The sequence below is a fragment of the Solanum tuberosum genome, unplaced genomic scaffold (genome assembly GCF_000226075.1).
Source record: "Solanum tuberosum cultivar DM 1-3 516 R44 unplaced genomic scaffold, SolTub_3.0 scf00011, whole genome shotgun sequence".
NCBI classification, from domain to species: Eukaryota; Viridiplantae; Streptophyta; class Magnoliopsida; order Solanales; family Solanaceae; genus Solanum; species Solanum tuberosum.
In genome coordinates, this window is record NW_006238938.1 from 2,193,788 (window position 1) to 2,212,297 (window position 18,510).

The 18,510-nt window shown below is 32.1% G+C and overlaps 1 protein-coding gene across 1 annotated transcript in view; it reads left to right on the forward strand.

The window, feature by feature from the left end:
• The first annotated feature begins 3,828 nt into the window (after positions 1 to 3,828).
• LOC102591059 (protein EI24 homolog) overlaps positions 3,829 to 18,510 on the forward strand; it is a 20,964-nt gene continuing 6,282 nt past the window's right edge. Inside the window, exons 1-10 of the mRNA XM_006339898.2 lie at positions 3,829 to 3,997; positions 4,072 to 4,137; positions 10,019 to 10,169; positions 12,732 to 12,784; positions 13,527 to 13,661; positions 13,799 to 13,862; positions 13,975 to 14,060; positions 14,138 to 14,220; positions 14,685 to 14,761; positions 18,010 to 18,125. Coding sequence (XP_006339960.2) covers positions 3,846 to 3,997; positions 4,072 to 4,137; positions 10,019 to 10,169; positions 12,732 to 12,784; positions 13,527 to 13,661; positions 13,799 to 13,862; positions 13,975 to 14,060; positions 14,138 to 14,220; positions 14,685 to 14,761; positions 18,010 to 18,125 — 983 coding nt within the window. The 5' untranslated portion in view covers positions 3,829 to 3,845. The remainder of the gene's footprint in view (positions 3,998 to 4,071; positions 4,138 to 10,018; positions 10,170 to 12,731; positions 12,785 to 13,526; positions 13,662 to 13,798; positions 13,863 to 13,974; positions 14,061 to 14,137; positions 14,221 to 14,684; positions 14,762 to 18,009; positions 18,126 to 18,510) is intronic.

Here is an 18,510-nt window from a genome sequence, read left to right on the forward strand (position 1 = left end):
TAATTATTTATTTGAAGAAATTAGTTATTATAACTTTATAAGAATTACACATGTATTTTTACATAATTGATTTGTTATTTTTAAAATTTTTGGATCATTCTTCATCTTAAAGTTTCTATCTATATGTAATAATAAAGCTAAAATAGAAAATGTGGGGTGACACCTTCTTAGCAATAGATACTTATTTATTCTGATCAATGTTTCTGACATTTTTTGTTATTTTTTCCTTAAGATAATTGTTGCCTCGATTTTTAGTTTTAGTTTTATTTTTTTAGCATTTTCTAATTTTAAAAGGCTGAAAAATTTATATTGAAAATTTACAAAATATAAAAAATGATTTATTTATCTCCTATCATCATCAATATTATTATTAATTTGTTTTACTTCTTTTCTTACTCTTCATTTCATCATTAATGTAATTTATATCATTTTCTTACAGATACACACACACACACACACATATATATATATATATATTTGTGACATTTCTTAGAAGTTAGGATTACTATTTATTTAATTTTTAATATTTTTGAATTCTTTTGTCATACTAAATACAACATGTTTTATTATATTTACATTTAATATATTAATCAATATGTTGTACGAATGAAAAGAAAATTATCATTTCACAAAAACAAAGGTTAAAATATAATTTATTATGATTAAGGAAAGATAAAATTATTATTCCAATATCCATAACCATATATAATACATTAAAAATTAATTGAAAAGCTGTAAATGGAAAAGGAATCACTATTTAAGGAATAATTATTTTTAAATTTTTGGATCATTTCTTCTTGTAAAAGTTTCTATCCATACGTAACAATGAAGTTAAAATAGAAAATGTAGTACCATTCTTACTAATAGATAGTTATTTATTTTTATTAATTTTTTTTGACAATTTTGGTTATATTTTTCTTTAAAATAATTATTGCGTTGAATTTTTTTTTAACATTTTTTTTTAATTTTAAAAGTTTGGAAATTTTATGTTAAAAATTTTAATAATAGAAAAAATGATTTATTTAACTTTTATCATCATCAATACTACTCATTTTTTTGAGGTTTTTTCTTAATCTTCATCTAATCATTAATGTAATTTATATAATTTTGTTTAATCACTTAATTTTTCTTTTTTAACTCTTTTATATATATAAAGTTGGATATGTAAATGATGATGTGACATTTCTTAGAAGTTAAGATTACTATTTATCTAATTTCTCCAATTTTTGAGTTCTTTTGTCATACTAAATACAATATGTTTTATTATAATTACATTCAATATAGTAAACAACATGTTCTAGGAATTAAAACAAAATTATCATTTCAGAAAAATAAATGTTAAATTATAATTTTATTATGATTAAGGAAAAATAAAGATATTATTTCAATATCCCATAACCACATTCAATACATTAGAAATTAATTGGATATAACTGTAAATGGAAAATGAATCACCATTTAAGGAATCATTATTTTTAAATTTTTGGATCATTTCTTCTTGTAAAAGTTTCTATCCATACGTAACAATGAAGTTAAAATAGAAAATGTAGTACCATTCTTACTAATAGATAGTTATTTATTTTTATTAATTTTTTTTGACAATTTTGGTTATATTTTTCTTTAAAATAATTATTGCGTTGAATTTTTTTTTAACATTTTTTTTTAATTTTAAAAGTTTGGAAATTTTATGTTAAAAATTTTAATAATAGAAAAAATGATTTATTTAACTTTTATCATCATCAATACTACTAATTTTTTTGACGTTTTTTCTTAATCTTCATCTCATCATTAATGTTATTTATATAATTTTGTTTAATCACTTATTTTTTCTTTTTTAACTCTTTTATATATATAAAGTTGGATATGTAAATGATGATGTGACATTTCTTAGAAGTTAAGATTACTATTTATCTAATTTCTCCAATTTTTGAGTTCTTTTGTCATACTAAATACAATATGTTTTATTATAATTACATTCAATATAGTAAACAACATGTTCTAGGAATTAAAACAAAATTATCATTTCAGAAAAATAAATGTTAAATTATAATTTTATTATGATTAAGGAAAAATAAAGATATTATTTCAATATCCCATAACCACATTCAATACATTAGAAATTAATTGGATATAACTGTAAATGGAAAATGAATCACGATTTAAGGAAAATAAATGTTTGCAATACCATAATAATTAAGGAGAGAGTAAGATATTATTTTAATATCCTAATTCGGAACTTTTAATCTACTACTCAATTAAAAAGAAAATGCATTTAATAACATTAAAAAGTTATTAGTTTAATATTTTTTTCTCATTGTACTAATTCAATTCAATCAAACTTAATTTTAAAGATAAAATAACAGCTTCATTTTAATTGTTGTCAATATATTTCAAAAAATTATCGTGAAAAGGCTTTTCTTGCACCTTATTTTAATTTTCATATACTATTATTATTTTTTCTGTCATTTTTCAATGAATTTTTATTTCGATTTAAAATTTAATGTTTATTTTTAAAACTCTGATGGTACAAATTAAGGTGGAGTAGAATATAATAAATGATGATTCTTCTACTAAATAAGAAGATATAACGAAACTGAAAGGGTGAAGTTTTTTTTTGTAAAATGGATAGGAAATTTTATTAAGGTATCATTACGTCATTATTCAATATATTTTTAATATAAATTTCATTTGTTGATGCTATTGAATATATTTTTAATATAAATTTCATTTGTTGATGCATTTGTTTAGTACTCCCTTTGTCCCTAATTACTTGTTTACTTTTCCTTTTATAGTTGTCTCTAATTACTTGTCCATTTTGACAAATCAAGAAAGAATATTTTTTTACCTATTATACCCTCAATTAAATGACTAATTACTTTGAAAATTGCAGAACTTTTCATCTACTTCATAATTAATAGGGGTAAAATGATAAACTCACTATGTCATTAATTGATTTCTTAATAAATGTGTAAATTTAGAAGTGGACAAGTAATTAGGGACAGAGGGAGTATTACAATGTTATTTGACATTATGAGATATTTCTTAGTAATTTAAGGAGAATGGTACACCGGAATATATATTATATATTAAAGGATCAACTTCATGCAATGGAAGAATTTGTTATTAGCAAATATATTTTAACTTATTTGATAAAAAATATATTCTTCCTCATTTAATAGATGTAAAATTTGTGAAGCTTTATTTTTTTCACAATCTTCATATTATTAAAACAAATAATAATATTACGATTAAACAACAGAGTAAATATAAAATTAATCAAAAATATTTAATTTTAATGATCGCGCGAAGTGCAGCCAAGTTCTCTAATTTAAAACAAAAAAGTCAAATTTAAATGGGTCTACTATAGAATTCCTAGAAATCCAACTTGAAAAATTATGTTAAAAATGGAAACTAAAAAGTGAAATAAATTTAATTGAGAGTTATCTTTCGTCTGTCCCATTTTATGTGACACTTTTTATTTCTCGAGAATCAAATAATTTAAGTTTGACCATAAATTTGCGTATGATATCTTCAATTTTTTAAATGAAAATTTTATATATTTGTAAACTATGTAAAAATCAAAATATTATAATTCATAATAATTAATAAATTCAAAATATTTTAAAGATCTACGAAAAATTTAAGATGAAAAGATAAACTAAAGAGAGTAAAAGGGGAGAATGGAAAAGTAGAAAAAAAGAATAGTTCATCTTTTTGGTGGGCCTCAATATACAATTTCTATAGCTTTTAGTCCAACTCTTTAGTGCTTTGTTGGTCCTTCCAAACTCCCATTTCTAAATAGGAGTAACAATAACAATATATATAACAAAACTTGCTAATGGTTGATGAGATCAGTTCGGGATTTGTCTTGTGTGATGGAAAGCATGGGCCCATTAGTGGAGAGAGTTCAAAGCAAGTCAAAGCAAGCGTTGCTACAGTGGGTGGACGGCGTAAGAGAAGCTTGCTGTCTCCATCGTGTGATCATCTACTCTCTCAGGTTAGGATCCCTTTTCAATTACTCAATCATATCTATTCATTGTTTTGATTATCATATCTATTCATTATTTGTAGGTCAAAACAGCTTGCCATCCGTACGGGTCAGTGTTTTTTGTTGAATGGATTCATCTTCTTAGGAAGGTTCTCTCTCGCTCTCTCTCTTTTGTATGTAGAATAATAATGTATTTTACTTTTGTTTTGGGTGGGGAGTGGGTTATTAATTGAATGCTAGGTTTCTAGTGGTCTATGAATAAGTAAGGAACACCTAGGAAGACTCTGATTCAGATCGACCAAAAAGTTTGGTGATATCTTCCCAACTATCTAGAACCTGCTGTAGTGGACTGTTTGCCCAAGGGTTATCAAGCGACACCCTTTGCTGGAATGTCAAATTTTGGTTTTATATATATATATACACACAAGTATTGACATCTCTCAACATAAGTTGAAGATTTAGTCTAGTGGTTAAGGCGTTAAAATTCTTTGAGTGGTGTGTTCAAGCCTTCCCTAGCCTCATAATTATATTTGTTACTATAACCATTGACACCCTTTAATGAAAATCCTGGCTCTGCCATTGACTGTGAGGTACCCAGTGGAATCCTCCCGACACCATTATTATTGAAAAACCAAAAGATGGGTTTCCTGATAATAATTATACAATGATTTTATGCAAGTTTCTAAAGAGCTTCACTATTGACTATACATTAAAAGTATCATGCATGTCCATATGTGAGTTTTAGTAAATTATATTAGAAGTAGTCTGCTACCAGGGTTTATATTATAATGAAGTTGATTTCGATCGATACACTCTATTTGAATAGACGGCTCAATCTAATTTGCTGATTGACTGAAGTATGATGCTCACAAACATGCTAATGATAAAAAAGGTTTTCCTCTTAGAAAAGTCGTGTGCTTGCAATGTACAAATGTAAGGGGAGAAATCAAAAGGTCTTGATGATTCTATGTGGTGACAAAACTATATATTAGGTTTAGAATGCACTTATGTCACCTAGAAATTCGAAAATATTATAAACATTGCATAACGACAGGTAAACTGTTTCTCAAGTACTTAGTGGTTCAGTGGAATTATCTTTGTGAATCATAATTTTGTCATATGGAAGGAAGTTGGGTTGCAAAGAAGGGATCTGTAAATGTAAGGGTCCTTAATGATAGTAATAAGTGCAGAGTTATCAAATTAATCATGCATAAATTGAAGGCGGATATCTGGTGTTTTCAACAGGCATAGGTGGAAAGAATTGACAGAAACAATAATAGAAAATATATGGGGGAATAAATGGGCTGATTGAGCTTGTGTAGTAAAGGTTACATTCTAGTATTACAGGAAAAAGTTCATGGAAAGGCGTTGACTATCAGTATGCCGCCTATTCTATTTGATGTGTATTGTACTGGAAGGCTTTATGGAGAACATTTTTCACAGGTGTTTATGGTCCACATAACAATAGGCGAAGGACTTATGGATTTTAAATTACCAGCGGTGATATGGGATATCCCATGGGTAATAGGTGGAGATTTTAGTGTAACAAGGTTTGGAGGTGAAAGGAAAAATTGCAGTGGTAGGTCACGGGTAATATTGATGTTCTCTAATCTAATACAAGACATCCTTGGTAGACCCCCCATTGTAAGGGGCAAGATACATGTGGTCAAGGGGTGAGCACAGTGACCAAGCCTCTCGAATTGACAGATTTCTCACATCAGGGGAATGGAGTGAAGCCTTCAGAAGAATAAAGCTAACCACCCGGCCTTAAGTTTTATCAGATCACAGGCCCATCTTGCTGAATGTGAATTGGGAGACACCCACATCATATTTCAAACTTAAAAATATGTGGTTACAAGTAGATGGTTTTATTGATAAAGTAGAATACTAGAGTTATAATGTAAATGGCAGTCTTGACCATATTTTAGTGCAGAAGCTTTAAAAAGGGATATCAAGGCCTGGGCAATAAGGAGATATTTGGTAGAATTGAAAAAAAGAAAGGATTATGAACCTTTTTGGATCGACTTATTTTAGGTGCTTTTAAGCCAAAATAGCTTTTAAGCAGTTTTTAGTGTTTGAATAAACTAAAAAAAGTGCTTACAAGCACTTGTTGTTAAGCCAAAATAACAAAAAATGAGCCCGTTTGGATTGACTTTAAAAAAGTAGCTTTTAAGTCAAAAATAAAAAAGTCAAACTTAAATGACTTTTAAGTCAAAAAATAAAAAGTAGGGGGAGACCTACTTTTGGTTTTTTAACTTATTTTAAGTCATTTTAAACTTATTTCAAGTTATTTTTAACATTGCCAAACACTTCCTAACTTATTTTAAGTCATTTTTTGACTTATTTTAAGTTATTTTTATGTTTGCCAAACACTTTCAGTAGTCAAAAATCGACTTAAAAGTAGGTTTGACCAACTTTTAAGCCAATCCAAACACCCAGCCAATTCTAACTTATGACTTTTGGCTTATAAGTCAATCCGAACAGGCTCTGTGTTTGGTGCTTTTCTGGAACTGTAAATATGGCTTCAATATTACCCTTGTGCTGAAAGATTAATAGTATATCTTGCCTCTCCCAAAAATAAATAAATAATAATTTTGGGGACCTTTGCTGTAATTGACAGTAGTGCTGAAAATAGCCCACTAACACAACAGGAGAAACATGAGAAAATCACACTTTCCTTTGAACTTCAAGAATTAGGCAAAGAAGAAGAAACTCATGGAGACAAAAGTTTACATGCCTTTGGTTGAAAGAAGGGGACAAGGTCATGAAGTTCTTTCAGAGAGTGGCTGACGCACACAAAAGAAACAACCACATCAACAAATTATTGGTGAGAGTGGAAATTATTGAAGACGAGGACAACATAGAAAATGCAATTCCTACCTTCTACCGGCTGCTATACACAAAAAGTGAACTGTGGAGACCAACTGCCAAGCTGGACGGGAGGAACTTAGTTACTTGATATCACCGAAGAGGAAAAGGATCTGTTGGAGACACCATTTGAAGGTGATCAGTTCCGGTGCCCCAGCCAGAGCCTCCTGCCCTAACAACTTACAATGTCATTTTTCTAGAAATCATGGTATATAATAAAAATAGACATCCCGAGAGCCCTAGAACACTTCCATCAAAACTGCCAGATGATTAATGCAGTAATGCTTCTTACAGTGTTGATGCCAAAGAAGGAAGGACAATTGAATTAAAAGATTTCAGGCCTATAAGTCTAACTGGAAGTGTGTATAAAATCTTAATCAAGGTACTTGCCGAAAGGATGAAGACAGCAATAAATAAACTGACTTCCTGTTACCAAAGTGCCTGCATACATGGATTGGATTGGATCTGTTATCTGATATTTGAAATGATATATGGCCATCTTAGCTAGTCAGTTCTATTACTGGTGCTACAAAAACAAACTTTGGTAACAGATGGTTGAAATGGGTAAAATTTTGCGTATCAATAGTTAGTACTCAATCCTTATTAACAGTATATAATATATTAGACAAGGAGACCCTTTATTCCCCTTCCTGCTAATACTAGATATGGGAAGGACCAAATAATCTACCAGAAATGGCAGTACAAAGGCAATGGATCAAGGGGTTTAGCATTGGCTACAGGAATGATGGTTTAATCAATGTTACTCACTTAATTTATGCATATGACATTTCAACTTTTTGCAAGGAAAAACATGTCAAGTCCTACACCCAAGAGTGATCCTTCGCATCTTTAAAGCTCTATCAGGACTGCATAATAATACGGGGGACATAATATATCCTGTGAATGAAATACTACCTGGAGCTTGCTGAAATTTACAGTTGCAGCAGGTAGAGTTCCTACCACTTATATTGGCCTACCACCAGGTGCTAAATTCAAGTCTATACAGATATGGCAGGGAATAGTGGAGAGATTCGAGCATATATTGGTCACCTGGCAAAGGCAGTATTTGTCCATGGGGAGGTTGTCTTCAATAAGTAGTGTGATAAATGGCATACCAACATAGTACATGTCCCTGTTCTCCATCCCAATCAAGGTTTTAAGTAGATGGGCAGATTAAAGAGGAATTTTCTCTAGAAATATCTCTCAACACAAATTTCACTTGGTTAAATGAGACAAAGTTGTGCTTCTATAACATTGTGGAGGTCTAGGACTAAGCCAATAAGGAATCTTACCTTGCATAACTAGAGTTTACTTATGAAGTGGCTATAGATATATTCTAATGAGGATAATGCATAATGGAGGCAGATCATAAGGGCTAAACATGGTGAAGATAACTACTGGCATACTAAATTAACTCAATCCCATATGAGATGGCCCATGGAAGTTCATAAGTAAGCTATTGGATGAAATCAGCTGCAATATCCACTGTAAAGTGGGTAATGGTGCATATGTCAGGTTCTGAAGAACAAATTGCTCGGTAATATCACCTTACAAGAGCATCACCCAAGGGTGTGGCTGAGTGGTCAATGTAGTGGGCTGAGAGCCATGAGGTCTCAAGTTCAATTCCTAGCGGAGACAAAAAAAACACTAGATGATTTCTTCCTATCTGTTCAAGTCTTGGTGGATAGAGTAACCCGCTACCAGTGCTGGTGGAATGCTGCAAGTACCCCATGAAATTAATTGAGGTGTGCGTAAGCTAGACCGGACACCACGCTTATAAAAAAAAATCACCTTACAAGTGCAATTCCAGAAGCTCTATCAGCTGTCTTTGCTTCACATGCCACAGTTAACTAATATAGCAGAGATGACCACTGGATTTTATTTCTTAGAAGAAAGTAGAAACATACAAGATGGAACTGAGGAGGAGGTTACGAATCTTTTGGCAAAACTGGATGGAGTTGTAATTAATCCTCTAATGAAAGACACATTGGTATGGAATCATAGCAAAGTTGGTACGTTTACTGTGAATCATGTTACTTAAATATGTCCACCAGCAGCAACATCATCAAAAAATGGCCATGGAAAACTAGTGAGGAAAGTCAAGATTCCTACCAAGATTGCATGCTTTAGCTGGACAGCCCTCTCTGGTGGGTGTTTAACACATGAAAACTTGATAAAAAGGGATGTCTCAATCAGCGGCAGGTGTTATATGTGCTTCTGACAGTCTGAAGATACATGTCACCTCCTACTCCACTGTCATCTACCTAGAGAAATTTGTTCCATGTTCTACTGCCTTTTTGGGGTATAGTAGGTAATGCCCTACAGAATCAAGGAAGCCTCAAGAGTTGGGATCAATGGGATGTCAGGAAACCTATCTAGAAGTTATGGCAGATGGTGCCAGCTTGCATATTTTGGTGTTATGGACAGAAAGGAACCACAGATGCTTTGATGGATTGTTAACTCCATTAGACATACTTAAAACGAGATACCTCACTAGCCCTTTTTGTTGGAGTAGGCATCATACTATAGACAGTTCCAACCAATTTATTGACTTTGTCATCTCCTTAGAACACATATAGGAATCCTTCTACTGGAGCTTTTCTTTTTTTCTTTTTTTTTGTTATGTATGTAATTCGTGCATCTATTTGATGCTTTTCAATGAAAAATATAACTACATTACTTGATCCCAAAAAAAAGCAGGGAAATTTGATATACAAAATGTTGTTTATTAGATCTTCAACTAAATTACTAAATGAGCCTTGAAATGATGTTTTTATACTCAATTGTTAAAAGAGAAAAAGAAGCACTGAAGAAATTCACATAGGAGGTTTGAACCTGTCGCCTCTCTTAAGTAACAAAACAGCTTGACCACTGGACCTGGGAGTATACACTTGTCAAGTGGTATCATTCAATATTATATATTTTTCCTCACAAATTATGTACATAGGTACATTAAATGAATTTTTTCAACAAAGTGGTGTCGGATGGCACCACTTAGCTCAATGTGCATCCACCCCTGAAATTTTGAGTATGCTCTGATATGAGAATGACTGATCGTTTTCTTACATCATCTTATAGTTCTTATGCTGGCTTATAAAACTCAATTTAAGAGGCACAATGTAGTGTTAGCCTTGTGATATATGATTTATTTTTCATTTGCAGTATCCTTGTTCTGAAATCAGTTATCATCCCTGCATTGGAATGGATATTACCTGGTCATTGCCGACTAATCAATTCACAACAGCCATGTTCATTTAGCAGTATTTTGGAGTTCTATCGATTCCTACGTGTTGGACTCGTACAACTGTTTTATGTGAGTATACCCTTCTCAATGTGAGGCTAGCAGTGACCTCTTCATTAATCACGTGATCAACATGGATTCTTTTTCTTTTTTAGATCATTTTTTCTGTGAAAATGTAGTAGCCTACTTTTGTAGACATGCTAATTTAATTTAACAGAAGCTTAACAAAACCCAAATCTGTGCTTAGAGGAATGACAAACATTTGTTTCCTCTTGTCTTTACTGATATCTGATTCTGTGCTACACAAGTGAGGACTGGATTAGATCAAATTGGCTTCCTTTACGTACTAAATTTCACTACAGAATTTAGATGCATGCAGTTTGAGTTCAAGAAAGAAACTTACGGTGTATTTTCTTTGGGAAATCTAACATTTTAATTGCAGTATATTGTGGAGCTCCACTTCAGTGAAGCAAGACTGCATCCGGAGATAAGTGATAATCAGTCCTTGAAAGGCTTAAAGCAGCTGCGGAGGTGTAAATAGTTTTTGTTATATTAAAAACATGAACTCTCTACTTGAAAGTTAAATTACCTAAATATCCTTATAAATAATTAAATACCTTAATCATCCCAAATAGCCTAATTAAAAGCCCCAAGAAAATTACCATCACAAGTCACAACTCTTCATGCTTAACCATACCTGTCAGGCTCTCCAAAGGTTTGGAACATTTCCTCACAACCACACCATACGGATAATTCAAGGACATGAAAAAGTGAAAGACAAATAGGACTCAAATTTCTTCCAGATAGAGGATCTATTTAGTATAATTAATTTAAACCCTCTAGTTATCAATATGATGAAAGCAACGGGATTTACAAAGCAAATTATATTAAATCCACGACCCGTGCAAACAAAAGAAGAAAATGAAGAGGCACGGACACTTCAATTCATTAACCATCACATTCATGTTAAAAATAAGAATTTTTAAGTTCTCATGGTGATCTTGCTTGATACTGGTGGACGATCATTTATCATGATAATAATATTGACTGCGGGTCAGCAGAAGACAATACCAAAGCCATATCAATGAGAAAGTGACAATTAATTGGAGTTTACTTTTTCTACTCTTTCTTTAATTTTTCTGCCCTATGTGATTTTTTTTTTGAAATTGGCAACTTTAGAGCCCTATGTGATTTATAAAATGAGAAAACTACATTTATTATGGTATATACTTATTATTTGATGATCTCATATTGTATATATTAAATTATATCCATGATTAGGATTAACATATGCTTGAATATTTTTTTTTATTCGTTTGACCAAATAAAAACGTTTAGTTGATATACAATTTGGTGGTAGCATGCCGGATGTAAATTATTTTCAAGGTTATAAAAACATGAAATAGACTTACATTAATACTTGCCAATTATCTTGAGATCACGAAAATGATATATATGTGTACTTTTCTTGAATGGAAAAATTGATTAAAAAGTAGTTTTGGTAATTTGATATACATGAAAATACTTCTTATTATTAGTATATTACTTAGAATTTTATTAAAGGTTGATAGACCTTTGGTAGACCTTTTATATGTACTTGATGTTCTTTAATGAGAAGAATAACATGTTATTATTATCAACATTATACTTAGCAACGATAAAATAAACAGTTACCCATGTACATATATAGCACTTGAATATTTTAAAATATGGGGTGTTTGACTTATGATTAATTAAGGGTGTGTTCGGTATGATGGAATATATATATATATGTTTTGTCATGAAAAGTGTATTCTTGTAAAATATTTTTTGTGTTTGGTAAGTAAAAAAAAAAATCATTTTAAAAATATTTGTATACAATCTAAACAATTACTATGGAAGGTAGGGGTGAAGATGAGGTGTGTTTGAGGGTGGGGAAGAAATAATCAATGTGAAATGCCACTTGTGAAACTTATTTGTTTGTTCTTTATTTGGGTTTAGGTATAAATTATTTGAACAAAAATTGTCCATATTTGAAATTCACTATGCTTTGAGAAATTGACATATGTCGAGTTAGAACAGAAAAAGGGATTCTCTTTTCTCTTAAAAAGATAAGTAATTAGGGTGAGTCGTGTTATTCTATTTTTTTTTCTTTACTAATTTGATAGAAATTTAATTTTTGCAGTTTTCTGACATGGGGTTGAGTTCCCATATCTTCCTTATTTGCACACTTTTTGTAGTCATTCATTAAATATTTTACGCTTCAGGTTCTATCTATGGGCAATAGTACATACGTGTGTGTCCGAATAGCCTAAATATCTTAAATTATAATGATTATAAATAGATTGAAAAAAATAAATTAATATGATAGTGGGGAATAAAGGTGTAAATTAGAAGTCAATATCCATGAGTTAACTCTGGTGTATTACTTTTCCATTTTCAAGTGTTCATCTTTACATGCTAAGGGTGGGGTGGGGGTGTAAAATCAAAATTAATGCTAATAATCATGACAATTTGATGAAGAAGACGAAGGACTCATTATTCGCTGGTGTTTGCCTAATATGGCTAGCTAATTTATACAAAAAAGTGTTCAGTGTTTCATCTGTATTATTTGCTGATGTTTGCGTAATATCTTTGTTTCATTGTTCCTTGCAGGTTTTCTGGTTTTACCCATTGTACATATTCAGCCTTATTCTCAGCAATATCTGGTAATAGCTTCCTTTACCTTTTCATATATGTATATATATATATATATAGCCTTCTCATTTTGGATCAATACTAACATAATATGTATAGAACTTATATTACATTGAGATTTATCTTAGGCGTAGTTAGCCTTCAACAGAGGCAGAGCCAGGATATTAAGTTTATGGGTTCTTGATTCTAGAAAAGAAGGTTCACTAGGTCCTTGATAAATTATTCATATATATTAAGTGATTTTTAATACAAATACATGGTAAAACTATAGACGCCCCTGCACGTCAAGGTTTCTAAAGTTGCACTTAAGATTGTCTTGGTGTCTTGGAGGGGTTATAGTAGTGTCAATCAATCAATCTATCCTCAATTCAATAGTGGAGTTAGATATATGAATCCTCTGTGTCCATCACATTCTATTTAAATCCAATTTATTTCAATAGTAAATAATTTGTGTTGGGACACAAATAGGATTTCTGTAAATCTCACCGTTGATAGCTACATGAAAATACAAGTATCGAACCCAAAATAAAAGGACTCTTGAAGGGTAAGACATCAATATGTAGAATATCCTTTTGTTAGCAAAAAACGCACAAACCAAGATTCATGATTGAACATGTATATGTATAAATATGCGATCATGACCATGGTAAGCATACATCAACATCCATGTTTACAATGCATACATTCTCAATTAGGACACAGTCTAGATCTTCTATGCTTGAAACGATTTATTTCTCCGGCGTTTTAACTCAGGTACATTGATATTGCTAAATATGGGTTTTTTGCTTTGGAGAATTATGGGGATCATGATACAAAGTTATCTGATCAAAAGGAGCCCCAAACTTCGCAAAACACAGTTCATAGGGAAAAACCAACTGATCTCGAAGGGTATTGTTCTGTTTTTCTCTGGTTAATGTTGTACACTGAAGCAATATTTTCTTACTTAAAACAATATGTTCTATGCAGAGCTATGTGCCTTCATTCACCAGTTGTGAGAGTTCCATTTTGCTTTTTATTTTATGCAGGGTTATGATCAGTATAGCGGAGCAGCTTTATTCGGTCCTCTTGCTGACTTTCTTCTTCATGGAGGTGATCTTTTTATTTTCTTTTCCAAGGAGGTGAACTACTTCTTTATATGTCCTTGCTTATCCGTTTCCTCAAATTCTGTCTTCAAATGCCATTGGTTCTCAATACTGTGCAGGTTTATGTTACTGGCTTTATCCCCTACATAGGGAAAGCTCTAAATTTTATGCTTCTGTCATGGTTGTATGCATACTATTGTTTTGAGTAAGTGCTTCTTTTTAGCTCGATATTGCTAGTAAGTATTGATATGGATGTTCATTAAAAAGGGCATAACTTTCCAGGTATAAGTGGAATCTGTCTGGACTAAGCTTAGACAAGAGGCTGGACTTCTTTGAATCAAACTGGGCATTTTTTGCTGGTTTTGGTACTATATTCCTTCATATCGATTTCCATTCTTGGTGTATGGTTTGCTTTATCAGTTTATGTTCAAAGATATGATGTAGTTGTCTTAGAAACCTCATGAGCGCTCTTTCTTATTCCCTAATTTTGACATTATTTTCCTTAGATTGATATCTGAGATTAAATTGCTTGTAAACTCATTAATACAAAATTGACCCATTGGTGTCCTTGAATAACATTCTGGTAATTGTCAGCTTCTGTTTATATCATTAGTAAACATTTCAAAACAGAAGTTCTCCCGAGTCAAATTGACAATTTGAATGGTCCTGCTGTCACATTGTCGTTTAGAGTTTTTCTATTGTATTTTTTAGATCTTCCGAGGCATTTTTCTGTTTCAACACCAAGTAGTGTTGAACATATTCAGAATTTTCTTTTAAGTTACATGGATCATCTTTCTTGCAAAAGTTAATATGTCTTTTAATTATCCAGGAAATCCATGTGTCCTGGCAATATTTCTTTTCTCTCCACTAGTGAGCTGTGGGGTTATGGCTATGTTGTTTCCACTGGTAAATACAAGTTCCAATTTCTGTGATTTCTTGTCTAGTTCTTTTGCTTATAACAAGGTTTGCATGGTGATGATTAAAATTGTAAGCTGTTATTTTTACTGTTTCTGTGTCTGCTCACAACTTTATACTTTTTTGCATGAATCTTATTGCATCATGTCATCATAGGAGGTGATGAGTGCAAAATCCTTGTGTGCTTTACCTTTGACTGGGAAAGGAATTAGAAATGGAAATTTTGAAGAACTGCTAGAAAACTACCAACACACAGGAAAAAAGTGCATCCAAAATTGCTTCTTATAGTACTTGTTGAGGGGCCATAGCTTTTGGTTAGCTGTCTGAAGATAGTTTCAATTGCGAAACATGCAGAAAAATGGATCATATAACAAGTCTTAGTTTTGGAATAATTTCTTAAAAAGGAAAATCACTTGCGTGTACACTTTTTAAAAAATATTTACGATATTTGTCAACATTATTCTTTTAACCATATATAACAATTTGGCTGAATGACAGTATTGCTAAAAGTTGCGAATGACAACACTTTTTGCTAAGTTTAAAGGAACAAAATTGTTTTAAATCAGTATTGCTAAAAGTTGACAAAAATGGTAATAAATTAAAAGTATACTTAAAAGTGGTAATTATTAAATAAAGAACCTTCACTTATGTAATTTTTCCTTTAGGTTTTGGACTCTACAATTTCTTAAATGGAGAAGGGTGGAGGGGTAGGACCATTAACCATCGGGTTTCAAACTGTGCACCACTGCTCTTTGATGATTTCTCAGTTACCCAAAAGAATTCTTATTATGTGATCGAATGACGACTGTTATAGATTTCTAGAATCACTTCAAATAGTGTCTACATTGGCAGGAGATTAATGATCTATTATCAAGACTTCTAAAATACTTAGATATCCATGTTTTTTCAAGCCATGCAAACATAAAGGGTAATTGAATTTGGATTTTGTGAGAAATATAGGAGAAAAATACTATTAAATTGTGTATCTACTCTATTATATTGAGACCCTATTTATAGATACTACATTAGACTCCTTTTCCAACTAGGATACTACATTACAATCCCTTTCCAAGTAGGATTTTATATACTATTCTTGTTACTACTCCTATTCCAACACTCCCTCTCAAGCTGCTGCTGTGTTGCATACATGTCATATGTATCAAGCTTGTTATAGATATGATTAATATGAGGACCAGTGAGAGACTTTTTTTTGAAACTGGTAACTTTTTGTATATTGATACGAACAGATCAGTACATGGGCTGTACTAGGGCCATATTTACAAGTAATTCCAGAACCTATGATCCTGTGTCTATAATGAATCTAACACATCAATAATAGATACAGGATCATTAGACCAGATCTGATTTCACCAAAAACATAGAATCAAGATACAATTCAATTTGATCTGCTCACTATTCTCCATGCTCTCAAAACACCTAGCATTTCTCTCCTTCCAAATTGTCCACCATATGCTGGCTGGTATAATTCTCCACCTACTTCTGCTTCTTGCTTGAACCTCAGCTTCTTCCCAGCTTTGCAGGGCCTCTATAACCTTTCCTGGCATAAACCAAGAGAAACCTTTAAGGTTTAAGAATAGCCTCCAAAGCTGGTCTGTGAATTTGCAGTGAAGGAACAAATGTCAAACAGTCTGCTCGTTCTCCACAAAAAACACATCTGGGGTATGAAGTTATCCCCTTTTTCATCAGATTATCTTGTGTAAGGACAGCTTCCTTAGATAGAAGCCAAATGAAACATGCTACCTTGTAAGATATTTGAAAGAAAACTGGTAAGGACTTCTTTGGACGTCTGGGAAACCTCAGTTGAAACATAACAAACTGAAAAATTGTCGGAAATTGGTATAAAATCAGATATGAGAAAGTAGTCAGTGGAAAGATGCATGGTGCTACACAAATTAGATATGAGAAAGTAGTCACCAGAAAGATGCGCGGTGCTATGCAAATCGGATATGAGAAAGTAGTCACCAGAGATATGCACGGTGCTACACAAATCAGATCTAAGAAGTCACCGGAAAGAAGCACGGTGACTACTTTCTTTGTCCCGGATGCTTCTCTAATCAATCTTTCTAAACATGATTTTTTTTCATGCATATTGTATTGCTCCAACTTTTGCTAACATAATCATTGGCAAGACGAGCAGCTATAGGAGTTATAACCTCCCATCGGCTGCGGAAACTTATTTTTTCTAAAAAAAATTCTCTACCAAGATCATAGAGTCTCTGTTACCATGTGAGAATTATAAGAGAAAAATATTATTGAATTTTATATCTACTATTACATTGAGACCCTATTTATAGACACTACATTAGACTCCTTTTACAACTAGGACACTACATTACATTCCCTTTACACGTAGGATTTTATATATTATTCTTGTCACTATTCCTATTCTAACAGATTTCTCGAAAGGTTGAAGAGGTAGCTCATTTACAAGGTTGCACTTCATGAACTTTGATGTGATAGATCATTTGTGGGCTTGAGGCTTTTGAGCTGTGGATGTGATGTACTACATAGGAAGAAGGGAACTTACAAGTCACCCAATAAATTTGCTTAGGAACATACCTTTTCAATTTCTTAAAAGCATTTCTCAACGTGAAGTTGATGTAAATATTTGCTTCTAGTATTTTTCTCATCTCATAGTGCATTAAATTCATGCTCATTATTTAGACTGTTGTATCCCAACAAGCAAGATTTAGATAAATGGTTGAAGCTTTGTTGCATCCCCTTTCCTAAAATTCATTCTTCCTCTCTCTTTCCAATTGTGATACAGGAGAGACTTGCTCCAAAATACGTCTGAACACTTGGGAGGGGGGGAGGTATTCATGTTATGATTCTAACTGGCCACAAATTATCTTGCATATGTACATGCTTGAGAAAATTCTCTGCTCATGGTTTCATGTTTCTTTGACACATACAATTTAAGTTAGTATCAGCTATGATGGTTATGCTTGTCTCCTGGCTTTCAGTATGCTTGAATTCTCTTGCCGTCTGTGTATGAAATAGCTAATAGAAGGATGTAATACTTCTGGGCTAATATGAATAGAATTCATGTTATGATTCTAACCCGCCACAAATTATCTTGCATATGTACATGCTTGAGAAAATTCTCTGCTCATGGTTTCATGTTTCTTTGATACATACAATTTAATTTAGTATCAGCTATGATGGAAATGTTTGTCCCCAGTAGGTTCTTATCTCAAGCTAATTGTTATCTCCCGTAGTTTGTTTTGACCGCAACAGGCTCGGAAGCTGACAAGATTGTTGCCTTACCTAGAAGAAAATGGAGAGGTGCTGAATTAGGAAGGGTACCAATATTTTTCATTGCCGATTACATGTCGTAAGTTTTCTGGATTTTGCCTTTTGGATGTTTTGGATATGCTTGTTAGTATTGGTGCTGTAACTTTTAAACTATAATATATGTCCATTGGGTGTCATTATTGAATTTCGGCAATCTTCTCATCATCATCTTTGTTGGAAGACATTCCATACCAATCTTTCTCAAATCACCAATAGCAATGCCAGAGCTCCATATAAATAAGCTCCTAAATCATTTATAGCATTATTGGTGCAGTCAAGATGGGTTTATAGTGGTTGAAGGCCAGTGGTCCTGAGGAGGAGGTAAAATGTTGTTCGGAAAGTGGTAAAGTTAAAGGTGTGAGAGGGATCTCACCTGAATGGGGTGGTTTTAGGGGTGTGTTTGGTATGAAGGAAAACATTTTCCG